Raw genomic sequence first — 14,015 nt, forward strand, 5'->3', positions numbered from 1 at the left:
GCTGCGTCTCTGTTCGTAAAAAAAGAAAAATAAAACCTTCTTAAAGAAAGAACTGTGAAGTTAGTCTGTCAGACAAAGACTAAACACATCACAGCAGGTTCCTGGAATAACAAATGCAGTGATTTTTAGACAGACAGACAGACAGATAGGACAGACAGACAGACACAGTGAAAAACAGAAGGACAGAGAGAGAGAGAGAGAGAGAGAAAGAGAAATGTACAAACATGTCTAGTCGTAAAACCACCAAACTGTTTGGAAGATTAAAGAAACATTAGTTAAAATGAATCATTGGGGTAAGAGTCTAAGCAGAGTCTCAGGAATAGAATTCGTCTGCAATTCCTGTAAGGCAGTTGATAGATTATTCCAGTCAGCAGCTGTATAATACTCCCAGACAGAGAGATTCAACTGGTCCAGCGGTTAAGCCGAGATCAGATTACCCATTAGAGTTATTACTGCCACAAAGTCCTGCGGTAGAGGACTTTTATAGAAACTAATGATTACCGGAATTAAATTAGCTCCAAACTGCCAGTTAGATCTTACTGAAGGAATGATGTAATGTTAATGGTAGCAAGTGTTTCTGTGTAATACGTATTTCCAAAGTCCATCCATCCATCCATCCATCCATCCATCCATAGTAAGCACTTTATCTTCAGGTTCAGGTTAGAGACTGATGTTGTCTATCACAGGATCACTAGATGATAGACAGGATTATACCCGGGATGAGACGGTTTCCAAAGCTGAGAGGAAAATATAATCTTGAAGACGAGCATGAGATGGAAACAGCGAGAGTTTTCCAGGGCCTCAGGTAGCCTCCTCCCTTACAGAAGATGACTAATAAATCTTGGAACTTTCTGGTCAGGCTGAACCTGAGGTAATCTGAAGTGATGTGATGGAGTGAGAGAAAGTGTGAGGCTTGGTTGGAAAACATCGGGGTGTCGGGCTGATGGACCACAGGCACATTGTTTTCTCGGGGAGTGAAATGTCAGCAAATTTAAACCTCCACTGAGAAGCGCAAGAGTCATGTCAGGGCAAAATTAAAAGCTACATAACTGTGTGTGTGTGTGGTGTGGTGTGTGTGTCTAAGGCACAGTAAAGCAGAAGGCAGCCAACACTTGATCCATTAGAGCTATATATCACAGGATAATACCAGTGAAAATAATAGCATTTGTGATGGTTTTTCTATCCATCCCCCTAAACACATATACTAGTCTTTGTGAGATATTCACTGAATAATATTGTATGTACTGCAGGAAATAAATATTTGTGATGCCTTGACCTTATCCTCAACAACCCCAAGGAAATACACTATATATTTCACTTATATATTTCTCTTACCATAAAACTAGTCACAAAATTGTGTGTTTGCTGTAGCAGAACAATTTCTCCACAGTGGAACTAAGAGACCCAGAACCTGTTCCAGCATGATGATGTCCCTGTGCACAAAGCGAGCTCCATGAACACAAATATGACATGGAAGACCTCGATCCCCATGAACACCTTTGGGATGAACTGAACACTGACTGTACTCCAGATCTCCTCATTCCTCACGACATCAGTGTCTGATCGCACTTGTGGCTGAATGATCACTAATCCCCACAGCCATGCTCCAACATCTAGTGGAAAGTCTTAGCATAGTGGGTAGAGATATATTTAGTATATAGAGTAGTTTTACATGGTGACCCCAAATGTCTGTGATGTTTTACATGTATGTCTACCTAACCTGGCTGATGCTTTTCTTTTTTTTTTCCACCAAAGTGATCACAAAGTGAACAGTTACACTCATCAGGCATTACATTATGACCACCTGCCTAAATATTGTGTTGGATCCCCCTTTCTGCTGCCAAAACACAACAAACTGTGATGCACTGTGTATTCTGACACCTTTCTATCAGAACCAGCATTAACTTCTTCAGCAATTTCAGCAACAGTAGCTCGTCTGTTGGATTAGATCACACGGGCCAGCCTTCGCTCCCCACGTGCATCAATGAGCTTTGGCCACCCGTGACCCTGTCGCTGGTTCACCACTGTTCCTTCCTTAGACCACTTTCGATAGATACTGACCACTGCAGACCGGGAACACCCCACAAGAGCTGCAGTTTTGGAGATGCTCTGATCCAGTGGTCTAGCCATCACAATTTAGCCCTTCGTCAAACTCGCTCAAATCCTTACGCTTGTCCATTTTTCCTGCTTCTAACACATCAACTTTGCTGCCTAATATATCTCACCTACTAACAGGTGCCATGAAGTGGAGGTAATCAGTCTTATTCACTTTACCCGTCAGTGCTCATAATGTTATGCCTGATCGGTGTGTATACCTTGAGGGTTCAGGGTCTTGCTAGAAGACACGACAGCGGCAGCTTGGTGGCGCTTGGATTTGAAAACAAGTCCTTCCTATACCAAATGCACAGATTTCTGTATTGTAAAACTAAAACAGCACAAAACAACAGATGTGCTGCACTGAGTACTGGTATGAGAACACACCTGAAACACTGAACTGTTAATTTAACATTCTTTCAGAATTAATCTAGTGACCATGTTTTACACAATAAAATGTTGTCAACATGTCAAGTCAACATGGATCTTGCATATTTAGCCTTATTTCATATGGAAATAAAATACAGCCTTGACACCTTTCCACATCCCCAGCAAACTGAAATGTTGCATTATTCATATGCACAATAAAATGAAGTTAGCTTAACGTTTATTAGTAAATAAAATGAACATACAGGGTGGAAATCTGGGTTGTCATTTCACCGACTAGGTATATTTGTTCCTGATTTATACTGTAGGATTCTACAATATCATTATGTCAGTCCCTCAGGCTGGCTTGCTGCTGGAATCGCGTACGCCCCTCCTGCAGGTGATGGATGGCTCCGTCACTCTAAGCCTGTGTGGAATGCTTCTCCAGCAGCTCCACGCTGGCTAGGCTCCTCATCTCTCTGAACCGTCTCTCAGCTGTATGTTACAGGTCTGGATCTGTCACCGCTGGCCAGCTGGCCCTTCCAATACCTTAAGCTAGAACAAAGACCTCAAACTCTAGTTACTGCGCCCATCTGGAACGCGTTAAACCATCCGCTAGTATCTACACACGCTTAATAGAGCGGCTCCCGAAAGGGGTTTAACCCGTGGGGATGTTCACAACTATATTTAGTAGAACTGAACTTATTTATGGGATTATTTATGTGTATAGTTTGATCAGAGCAGAATAACAAAAGACTCATAGGCATAATATAATCTTGGCAATAAACACTTCAAATATCTCAAACGTTTAACTCTTCTCCTGTTAACATCCATAAGCAATAAAGGCTGATCTCAGGATTAGGTTAACAAGAGGTGTAAGAGCATCTCAGCCTTTCACACACGCGCTCACACACACACGCGCTCACACACAAGCAGGAAACCGCACACACTAGCAACAGAAATTCTCAGCCAATGAGGCAAACATGCAGGCTGCGCAAACAGCCAATCGTGTAGCACAGAAATAGAGACTGACTCTCACAGCTGTATCATGCTGGGAATTCAGTCTGTTGTGAATCTGGGTTTGGTTCCGTCCTCAAAAAACCCAGGGTGATATCTGCTGGTGCTCTTGGAACAGCTGGACCCGCGGCTGTCTGCGTTAGCCCAAGTGGCATCGGTAGCTTCCACTGAGACAGCTGTGTGTTTGCAGCTCTAAGTTTTGGACTTATATGGCTGAGTTGCGCTGAAGGATTAGTCAGTGGAATGACATAAGCACCGAAACCACAATTTCTTTTAGCACTCCTGCACCAAGGAGAACTGCTGTGACCTGAAAATCTGATAGCAAATCCAAAACAACATGCTTTTGATTGAATCAGATTGAGCTTACTTTCAAAACTGGGACTCTGTTACATCTGTGGTGATGGCCAGCAAAGATACTGCACACAGAACATACTTTTGCTTTTCTGCTTGAGTTCTTGCTACAAAGCAAAGAAGCCTTCCAAAATCAACACTCCTTCACAATAAGTACTGGTTTTCTCCAAAATTCAGTATAGAGAGAGAGAGAGTGAGAGAGAGAGTGTCAGAGAGGTTGGAGGCTCCTGATAAACCTAGTGAATAGCTGCTTATGTCTTTATGCATTTATATTTTTTACTTATTTTGTTTGTCCTTTATAAGCACTTATGCTGTTATTTTGTCTACACTTACCTCCAGTACAGGTCCAGCTCCTAGTATGATTTGCTCGACCCCACTCGCGAAGCCCTTCTGGCTGAGCGCAGTAAGGTGATGGATCAGGAAGTTCGTGCTCTGCGTCTTTCCTGAGCCACTCTCCCCCGATATGACGATACACTGATTCCGGCGCCTCTGCAGCATGGCATGGTATGCGGCATCAGCTATGGCATAGATGTGTGGCTCCAGCTTGCCCAGCTGGTGGTTATCGTACATCTTGACATATTTCGGGTTGTAGATAGGGAGGAACTTGAAAGGGTTGACCACTATCAGGATACCGCCGGCATAAGTGTAGATCTTTTCCTGCTTGAAGCGCGAACGCAGGTTTTCGAGCAGCGTCTGCTCGTTGAGGTCCGGCAAAGTGCAGAGATCTGCAGCGTGCCGTCCGGCCGGGGGCTGGGGGAGGAGTCCGCGCTCAACCATCCGCCTCCTTTCTTCGGTCACCCTAAGCCACATCTGAACGTTGCCATAGTGGATGGAGCCGTCCAGGTTCTTCTCGCGCAGCAGGAATCGGTAGTCATCGCTGCTGAAGCGGTTCTCCAGCGCTGTGCGCGGCCACAGCATCATGCGCTGCACGGGGCAGTCACTTGGGTTCAGAATCCATTCCTCGCCGCCGAATTCTTTCACCTCGGCCAGAACGTAGAGGCGCGTGCGGTCCAGCCGCAGACGCTCGATCACCTGCTCGATTACCTCAGCGGCCGACGTGACCTTGTGGGCCAACACAGGGCAGTAGACGGTGCCCTCGGCCAAGGCCCCCGGGTACACGCGCACGGTGAACTCCGAGTCTTCGAGGCGCCGGCGATGCCCTCCAGCGCCATGGCAACTCATCATTGAGCAGCAGCTCCCATCGGCGTCCGCCTCGGCACCTCCTACACACAGCTTCGGGGGCGGAGTCAAGACATTCCAGCTGAAGAGGGAAACGGAAACAGAGTTAGAGATCACGTAGAACACATCTACATAAACATATCTCGAAGTGAATCAGGACTGTACCCCTTATGTTACTGCAAACCAACATTTCTGTCACTCAAAATGGTCATAAACTACTAATGAACTAACTGTCAATTAACATCTGGATGAGCTGTAATCAGAAAGACAGGGTGATAAAGTGAGAGAGACAGATATCCCACGACTGAGCCGTGCACGCTGGATCAAACCTACTGCCAAGTTCAACAACTGCCATCGTCTACACAGAAGCGTCTGTTTTCCTGACACAATGCTTTAATTCACACGCTTCCTGCTGATGTTAAGCCTGAGGATGCCCATTCATAAACCGAAAGCTGTTGCACGCAGTACAACTGCACTCTTTGGCTTCCCTTAATAAAGATCCTAGCCATGCAACACGATAACTGCACGATATGACACCATTACAGTCAGGGAACTCGGCTTATAAACTAATGAAAGCGTTTCGCGTTCTCCAGGCGGGATGTGTTCTTGCAAGCCTGCCAGAAGATTTCACTAACAAATCACGGTGAAAGCCATTTTAATAACTATCTGTACGTGCGCTACTAGCCCAGTCTGCGGTTTTCCCGCTCCATGACACAGAGACAGCACAGCCTGTTTCTCAGGCAGAATTTGCAAACTCAGACGCCGAGGAGATGCAACATCGATAAAAACTGCAGTCGAGATGGCGGGGTTTTGCTAATATTGCAAAACCTTTGACTTCAAATGGACCTCAGACACAGGGAGTCACTACAGGATCAGTGGTGCCCTACAAGGGTCCGGGATTTCATCATTCTGGGACTAACCAGTCTGTCAGCAAAAAAAAAGGTACTAAAAGACCAAATCTCTTTTCATCAATGGAGTTCAGTTACCGATCGGGGGTGAAGGAGAAAAAAAACGAATTGGAAAACGAACCCTTGCATCTCTGCCTATCCTATACATCTCATTCTATTGTTTTGTTTTTGTTTCCATTTGCATCCAGTTGTCTGGAGAAGTTCCATGTCTTCCAGGTGTAAAGAAACCAGACAGTCATGCATCCTGCCTCCTTGATTGTCCTGGCGTCTTGAATTTCCTCCACAGCAAATAATATACCAAAGCACTAAAAAAGCAAGTCTGAACTCATTATGCTAAGTGCATGGTATAAATGATGACTAATCATTTTTAATCCATAACTAAGCCATGCTGTTGTTGCCATCCGAGTCATCTGGTTCAACTGGCATTTGACTCATTTAAGCGAAGAACGGGGGGAAAGAAGGCCACAATAAACAAAAGACAATAAAAGGTATAAAAATAAAGGTACATGCAAGTGAAGGCTTTCTCTCTTTCCACCAAGCTGTATAACGAGTTGCATAAGTATTCACACCCCCTCTGGAACTTTCGCAGATTTTTTTTCCTTTTCTTTTAATCTTACAACCTGGAACTTAACCGGGATTATACGTCATGAATCTAAACAAAACCGTAGTACAGAATGTTGAGAACAGTTTACAAAATTACAAAAGATAAATATCCAAAATTGCGGCAGCTCAAGTTTGCACTCCACTGAGCAAAACTGAAATATGCAAAACAAAAGATCCACAAGGGAGTGAATATTTATGCAAGGCACAGCCTATGAGTGGGCCAGTTTGTTGACACTGACAAACCCGTTCCTTTCATATTTGTCTGTCAGTCAGATCCATGCATCTCGTTTTCCTCAGCAACAGATCCGTAATACTGGAAGTGACCAAAAAAAAAAAAGTGCTGAAACATATGAAATAGTAGAGTGCTACAGTACAGGTTTACGTCCGTCAGGAACTGAAAAGCTCCGGCTCTGCTTTCACACTGTCCTAAAGCAAGTCAAGCGTTTAGCCCTCTCTTGTACATCCAGCGAGACAGAAGTGAAGATTACAGAAACAAGAAAGCTTGGTGGACAACCTTCTGATCAGTAGTCCAACACCTTGAGCTCTGAATCCCTGAAGCTGTGAATTGAAACAAATGTGTTGTGATGGATTCAAGCTGGACACTGTAGGTACTAATTCAACATAGTTCATCCTATTTATTTATTTAACACCAGCACTGGCCTCCTCACAGTTCTGCTATAATCCTCCCCTTTAGGGCTTGTCTTCACCTTCCCTTGTCGGCAAAAAAAATCTGCCTTTTGAACCAATAACGATGATTGGTGGAGAATTCAGCAGAGATGGACGCGGAGATAAGGACGCAAAGTCGCTGTCGTTGAAGAATTTCCGCGCTTTCGCATGAAGACAAACTGCTGCTCTTCAGACAAGTTTGCGCAGTTCTTTATGCTGCAAGCAAATTATTAACAAACACCTGGATGGTAAAATGCTTACTAAAACGTGTCAGATTTCTATGCTTATTTTCCCCATCAAGGAACCTCAAGACTGTTTTCAATTACCAGTATGGGATCTCGCTTTCATAACTCCAGCTGACCGCTGAAAAGACATGTGACTTTGTTCCTCTAAAAAAAAAGAAAAAAAAAAAAAGTCAAAAGTGGAAACTGAAGTTAAAGAGCAACTGAAACACAGTAAGTGCAGATTTTTACTTGAAGATGGCTCAAGATAATGGTTCATGTAAAATGAGAGGTCAAGGGGAACGACATCTCGGCTTTAACAAGCCTCAAAGCTACTGTTTTGCTCTTGAACCAACCGATCAATGCCTCTTTAGTCCACGGAGCATTTTCAATACACGATGGACTGACTGCATATCTCTCACTCAGATAGGTGAATGCCTGTATGTACGGAAGAGTGGAGAAGAATTAAATGTAGTACTGTTTTGTAGCGCTAAGAACCCATTCATTCGGGTATTTAGAGACACTCGAGCGTGTACTTATTGTATGAACACTCCAGTACGAGAACACAAAAACTGATCTCTCTATCGCTTACTATACAAATGGCCCTTGCTAAGGAGAGACAGTTTAGACAAGTCATCTTACTCCAGTCCCATCCTGGCAACAACTCGGAGACAGCTCTTCCTGATATTACATCATCTGCTTCATTCAAAGAATTAAATAATATATAGCTATCGGATTCAACAACATCTAATCAACTTCTGAGCGGGGTTTGAATTTGACGAAGACTTCACAGTTGTTGTTTTTTTCGACTTTTCTATTAAGAAGCATGCGGTCAGTTCACTAATCCAACCGGGGAGAGAGAGCAAATAGAAAAAAAAAAAATTAAAAATCTGGCAAAAAAAATTCTTCCCTTTTTTTAATCTAATGCCTGTAACTCCGCAACACGTCATCTTAAATAACATCTGGATAAACCTCAATCTGCTACAGAAGCAGAAAGCTAGAGTTGCTAAACTAAGGCCATTTTTGGTGCTATAGTATCAGGTCATTGTCCTGCTGCAGGATGAAGTTCCTCTCGATTCGACTGGATGCGTTTCTCTGTAAATTTCTCTGGAATATTTCCATAAACTTCAGAATTAATTCTTCTGCATCATGATTCACATCATCAGTAGAGACCATTTCAGAAGCCCAAGCCATGACACTACCACCACTGTGTGTGACCACAGACAGCGCTCTGGTCTTCATGTTGGTTTACCCTTTTTAACAACTTCACGGGTTCAAACCAATTGCAGACATTCAGCGCTATTACTAGTCTCACAGCACACACCTGGGCAAGCGGTCGGTCACCTGTTCCAATATTATTGATCACTTGGGTACAAACCAAAAGAGCTGTTCGACATGTGGCTGAGAGCTGAAATTCTGATTTTCGAACCCAAACGGCTTTGGCGTGTAGCAAAAACAACAGAATTGACCTGGATGTTCCAGTGTTTTTAGAAGTCACTCTTAATTGCTGGAAAATTTGTACTCCTGAGGTAAAATTATGTCTACAAAAATCCGCTATTGCTTTACGTTGCTTTGAGTTTAACCCACAGGAGATGCACACAAACCTTGGAGGAATATGCATTAACATGCCAACAGATAAACACCATAACTGCATTTACTGTTAAAAACACATGAGCGATACAGTGTTCATAACAACACACAGCAAGTTACTTTGCGAGCGGCCAAAACTCTTCTCTCTCGAAAGTCAACAGATGGTCTCTGAATTCTCACCCCTCCAACAGTAATAAACACCGAGTCCCAGCATTCCACCGATTCTGTCAGCGTGTCCGAGGATCTTCCCTCCGAACGGACATCTTCAGCAACTGCTTTTCTTGAGAGATCTACCAGCCATGGAAAATGTATCCCTGCTACTTCTCGTTAATAATTTTTGAAAGCTTTCACCATATAAGGATGTCAACAGCTTCATCTCACAACAAACAAACCACAGCAGCTCATCACTTTAAGACAAAGCCATTTCTGTCATGCTTTTATCTGCCTCTTAATTAGACAAAGTTCAAAGGGCGCTCACTTACCCCTTGACCTGAAGGGTAATTACGGGCATGGACGAGAAGTGCAGCCGCACTGTGAGGCTTCAGATGAAACGGTTCAAATATCGGACTTAAGAGCTTTAGCGTAAGAAGGTCTTGTGTATCAAGAAGCTTGAGCTTATCAGCAGAAGACTAAGTGTGTGTGTGTGTGTGTGTGTGAGAGAGAGAGAGACTCGGCTGGACGGGGTCACTGGCTTCCTCTGCAATGTAGTAAAAGCTCTCTGCTCCAGCTTTCGTCAGCTTTGAGAAACTACACTCGGAGCCGCTGAACATTCCACAGCATGGGAAAGGCGCAAATGTACAAATACCACAAAGCACTCGGTCGGCTGTGAGCGCTCAAGTGTGATCCAGGGTCCTGTCAACTTGGCGAAGGAGGACAGATCTACTGTTAGGATTCCAAATGAGAATAGACAGACAACGGTGCGTCCAAAGATTACACCATGCTGCAGCAGTCCTCTGAGATTCCCGTTTCATGCCTTGGTGAAGAACCCAGTCCAGTCCTGCCACACGACGAGGAAAGAAAACCATCACATTGTGGTGCGCGTTCGTATAACAGACTCTTGCAGAAACACGAAGCTGCTCCTTAGTCCTTCTAAACCACTCCCTGTCTTCGTCTGTCCTTCATTCTGTCCCGCTCAAAAGCAGCCAGTCCTCTAAACACTGGGTGCAGAGGCGAGCTGAGGTTTGTGTATGTGTGGTTTGGCAGCTGGGACAGAGAGGGGGTGGAGGAAAAGGTGGAGGGGAGTGGGGGGGGGGGGTTGTTGTTTCCTGAAACGTGATCATAGCCAGAGAGAGAGGAAAAGAGAGGGAGAGAGAGAGGGAGAGAGAACTGTATGTGCTGTCCATATATTTGAACACTTCCTATCTCACTCTCTCTACTGAATACTCAGAAATCAATCCCTTATTCCTGAAATCCCCAATCCTGAAAAATGTAAATAAATAAATGAATGAATAAAAAAAAAAAAGATGGATCCACTGCACAGTAAGTGTAATCATTATAGATCTCTGTGCATTGCGGCTATAAATGTGATGAGTTCATGTATTTTCTCTACAGCACTGCATATCCACTCCTAGTTTCGGGTTGACTTTTTGAAGCGAATACCTGTAGATATTTGCAGCCATGTTAATTTGAGAGATTCGAGGTTGACAGACCTCATTCAAGCGTTCTTCGTTTTTTTTTTGTTCTAGTCACATATTCAGCATCAAGAGGTCAGCATCGAGATCTGAATCATTTGATCTGGTCACCACCAGACAGTTAAGATGTCACTCAAACCTAATATTTTTGGATATCTCGAATGCAACCTCAGTGACCACACCATAACTGCATTAGATGGGTTTGCCAGATCTGACAAAAGCAACCAAATAATCATTCTCCCCCCAAAATTGTATCTTATTACCAAAACTGTTTTAGACTCAGATGTACTTAACCCTTTGGGCTGGTTGAGAAAAGCTGCAATGACAAAGACAGCATTTTGTGCGAGCTTTTGCTCAGCCAATGGCGGTAGATCACCGGCCAGTGATACGGTTACTGCTTAGTCACGGCATAATTATTTTAGGAGTAAAAAACTACAGTATTTTCCGAGCCGTATGGGAAAGCCGACTAGTCCACACCTATATCAAGCAAAAGAAACAATTCTTAATCATAACTTATAATAGTTGTTAGCCCTAACACACGTGAATTTTATTTTCCAGCCAACGGTAAGCATTCTGTGGGCACAGAAGTGTGCAAAGTTAATTAAATAAAGTTCTTGACTTATATTTATTTTCACCATGCTCAGTCTTTCATCCCGGTGCATCGCAGTATGTGTGGAAAAATGTTGTGAATCGAGTACAAAGGTGAGAAATAACACAAAGGGAGCATGCGGTGCCTCGACTAGTCCCAACTGTCAGCGGATTTGAAGGCAAGCAAGAACAAAAGCAAAACACTGACATCACAGCTGTCTTGTCTATAACTACCCGTATGATTGATGTGGGATTGTGTGCTGTGTACTGTAGGCCTGAATGTGGTGTGTGTCACTTAATACCATTTTAATACCAGTAGCAGTAATATGCATTAGCTGCTACTGATTATATTATGTGCTTCGCATCAGCTCGTTTAATAGACATGAAATACTACAGTAAAATAAGAAAATGAAATTAGTGCCAGGTTTTAGTGCACTGAAACGTGTACTCGGGTTAGGCTGGATGTCCAGCTCTAATAAATTTGATCACAAAGCATAAGGCTATAAACTCTACATGAATGTTTCCACTCCTCAAAGTAGTGCACACGCATCACACCTACACTGATCAGCCATAACATTATGAGCACTGAGAGGTGAAGTGAATAACACTGATGATCTCATCATGGCCCTGGTTAGTGGGTGGGATATATTAGGCAGCGAGTGAACAATTTATCCTCAAAGTTGATGTGTTAGAAGCAGGAAAAATGGGCAAGCGTAAGGATTTGAGTGAGTCTGACGAAGACCAAATTGTGAGAATGTCTTTGCATGCAGTAGCATTACAATTTCCCTTCAGTGGAACCAAGAGGCCCAAACCATGTCCCAGCATGCCAATTCCCCTGCATATAAATCCATCCTCGACCCTACTGAACTTCCAGATTTCTTCCATCAGTGCCTGATCTCACTAATGCTCTTGTAGCTGAATGATCACAAATCCCTACAACAATGCTCCGAACTCTCCAAAAGTCTTCCCAGAAGAGTGGAGCTCATCATAACAGCAGAGAGAAGACGACATGTGGAATGGGATGTTCAACAAGCACATATTGGTCTGATGGCCATGTGTCCACAAATTTTTGCCCATTGTATTACTGTATGACAGGACACTTTTCATGTGTATGTATTAGACACAGCAACATGGATTGAACTGGTGACTAGAATACGCAGGTCCACACGCTTCCCAGATCACCTTCTCGAGATGTCTGAGTGATCGGATCACTCTTGGATTTGGATCATACCCTAGATGGAAGTTAATACCAAGTCTGTTCAGGGCCTGTGAGATCATTGATCTGTACTTACGGGAAGAGCAAATGGTCAGCATTGGGGTGGGGTTTAGCTTCATCTCTGATTTTGATGGAACTAAACAGCACATTTGGCATGGACACTGCGACTGCCAGCACAGTGATTTACAAAACCCAACCCTTTTCGACCCAGACGAATGATGTCATCGATCACAGTGCGTATAAAGGCCTAAAACCAGATTGCTGAGTCATTTCATTTACAAAACACTACACTGTGCTAATTATTCGATCCTGACTTCTAAATACACGTAACTGTCCATGTCAGAAAGAATTTAAAGGGAATATAAGTTTGGCTTGCAATAACACTATTTCAGAGCATCAATCATTCCTGATCTCTATAATTATATTCATTATGATGTTTCTAAAGGATCGGTATTCGAAGAAATCTGAAACGTATAATCTGAGCTCTAAACAAAGACGAGAAACGACACTTAATTATTAGCTAAATCTAACCTCACAGTTGTGTGGCTTTTTTCTGTAGGGTAACTGCATTATTCAAGAGCGTGCTTTCGTTTAGAATACCATAAAGCCAACTGTGATTTCGACAAATGGCTCTCCATTTCGTTTTTAGCATGCAGAGCCAAAAGCGGAGACAATGGAGAGGATAGATACTAGGTTTCATCTCTCAAGGTCTCTTTCTGCCAAAAGCAACATCAGCGTATGGTTGGAGAAACAATACCACAGCGCCCGACTGAGAATTGAGTTACAACATCTCCTAAACTGCGTGCTCTCGAATACCGGAGCGTTTCTATGCACAGACGTATATCCTGTATAGAGTCTGCTTTCATACAAAGGCCATTATGCACCATATAATTATATTCAACCACAAGAGCATTAGTGATGTCGTGTGAAGAGGTCTGGGGTGCAGTTCATCTCAAAGGTGTTGGGTAGGGCTAAAGTCAGGGCTCTAGAGTTCTTCCACACCAAACTTGGCAAAGCCTGTCTTCATGGCCCCCCGATTGTTCATGAAAGCAGTGTTAAGCTGGATCAGGTTTGGACCTCTTTAGTTCCAGTGGAGGGAAAAATGTAATGCTACAGTATGCAAAGACATTTTATACAATTGTGTGCTTACAGTCCTGTGGTAGCAGTTTGGGGAAGAACCACATACGTGCGTGGTGATGGAGTGTCCGAAGACTTTTCACATTTACTGTAAATCTCGTTCTTAGCAACATACGAGTGTCGGGAATTAAATCTTTTTACATGCATTAAAGCTTGATGCAGCATCTAACGTGTGAAACTTTGGTTGTAGGAAGAAACTATTTACAGAATGGTCTATCGTGCAAGAGACAGGAAGTTATTAAGCTGGATTTGAACCAAATGTCCAGTTGTTAAGGTAGCAGAGGAACCTATCGGTAATTTGTGGCCTTGAAATTGTTTCTGACTTAAGAAATAGCCGGTGTAGCCTCTGAATAATTCTTCCATTTTCCCCCGGTGATGCTTTTTTTTATTTCGCCTTCCGATGCTTTAGGCTTAGCAAACACTTTATGTAGGTTTTGTGGCAACATAA

The 14,015-nt window shown here is 43.3% G+C and overlaps 1 protein-coding gene across 5 annotated transcripts in view; it reads right to left on the reverse strand.

Moving 5' to 3' along the window:
- myo9ab (myosin IXAb) overlaps positions 1–14,015 on the reverse strand; it is a 93,740-nt gene that overhangs the window by 54,867 nt on the left and 24,858 nt on the right. For 3 of the 5 annotated variants that reach the window (XM_058407747.1, XM_058407744.1, XM_058407743.1), the window contains exons 1-2: positions 9,478–10,176; positions 4,162–5,089 (exon numbers count right to left, since the gene is read on the reverse strand). In XM_058407747.1, the coding sequence (XP_058263730.1) occupies positions 4,162–5,089; positions 9,478–9,506 (957 nt within the window). In that variant the 5' untranslated portion in view covers positions 9,507–10,176. Of the gene's footprint in view, positions 1–4,161; positions 5,090–9,477; positions 10,177–14,015 lie in introns of those variants that run through there. The other 2 variants (XM_058407745.1, XM_058407746.1) reach the window with 1 other exon arrangement.

Source organism: Hemibagrus wyckioides, linkage group LG14, assembly GCF_019097595.1.
Source record: "Hemibagrus wyckioides isolate EC202008001 linkage group LG14, SWU_Hwy_1.0, whole genome shotgun sequence".
Taxonomy (NCBI): domain Eukaryota; kingdom Metazoa; phylum Chordata; class Actinopteri; order Siluriformes; family Bagridae; genus Hemibagrus; species Hemibagrus wyckioides.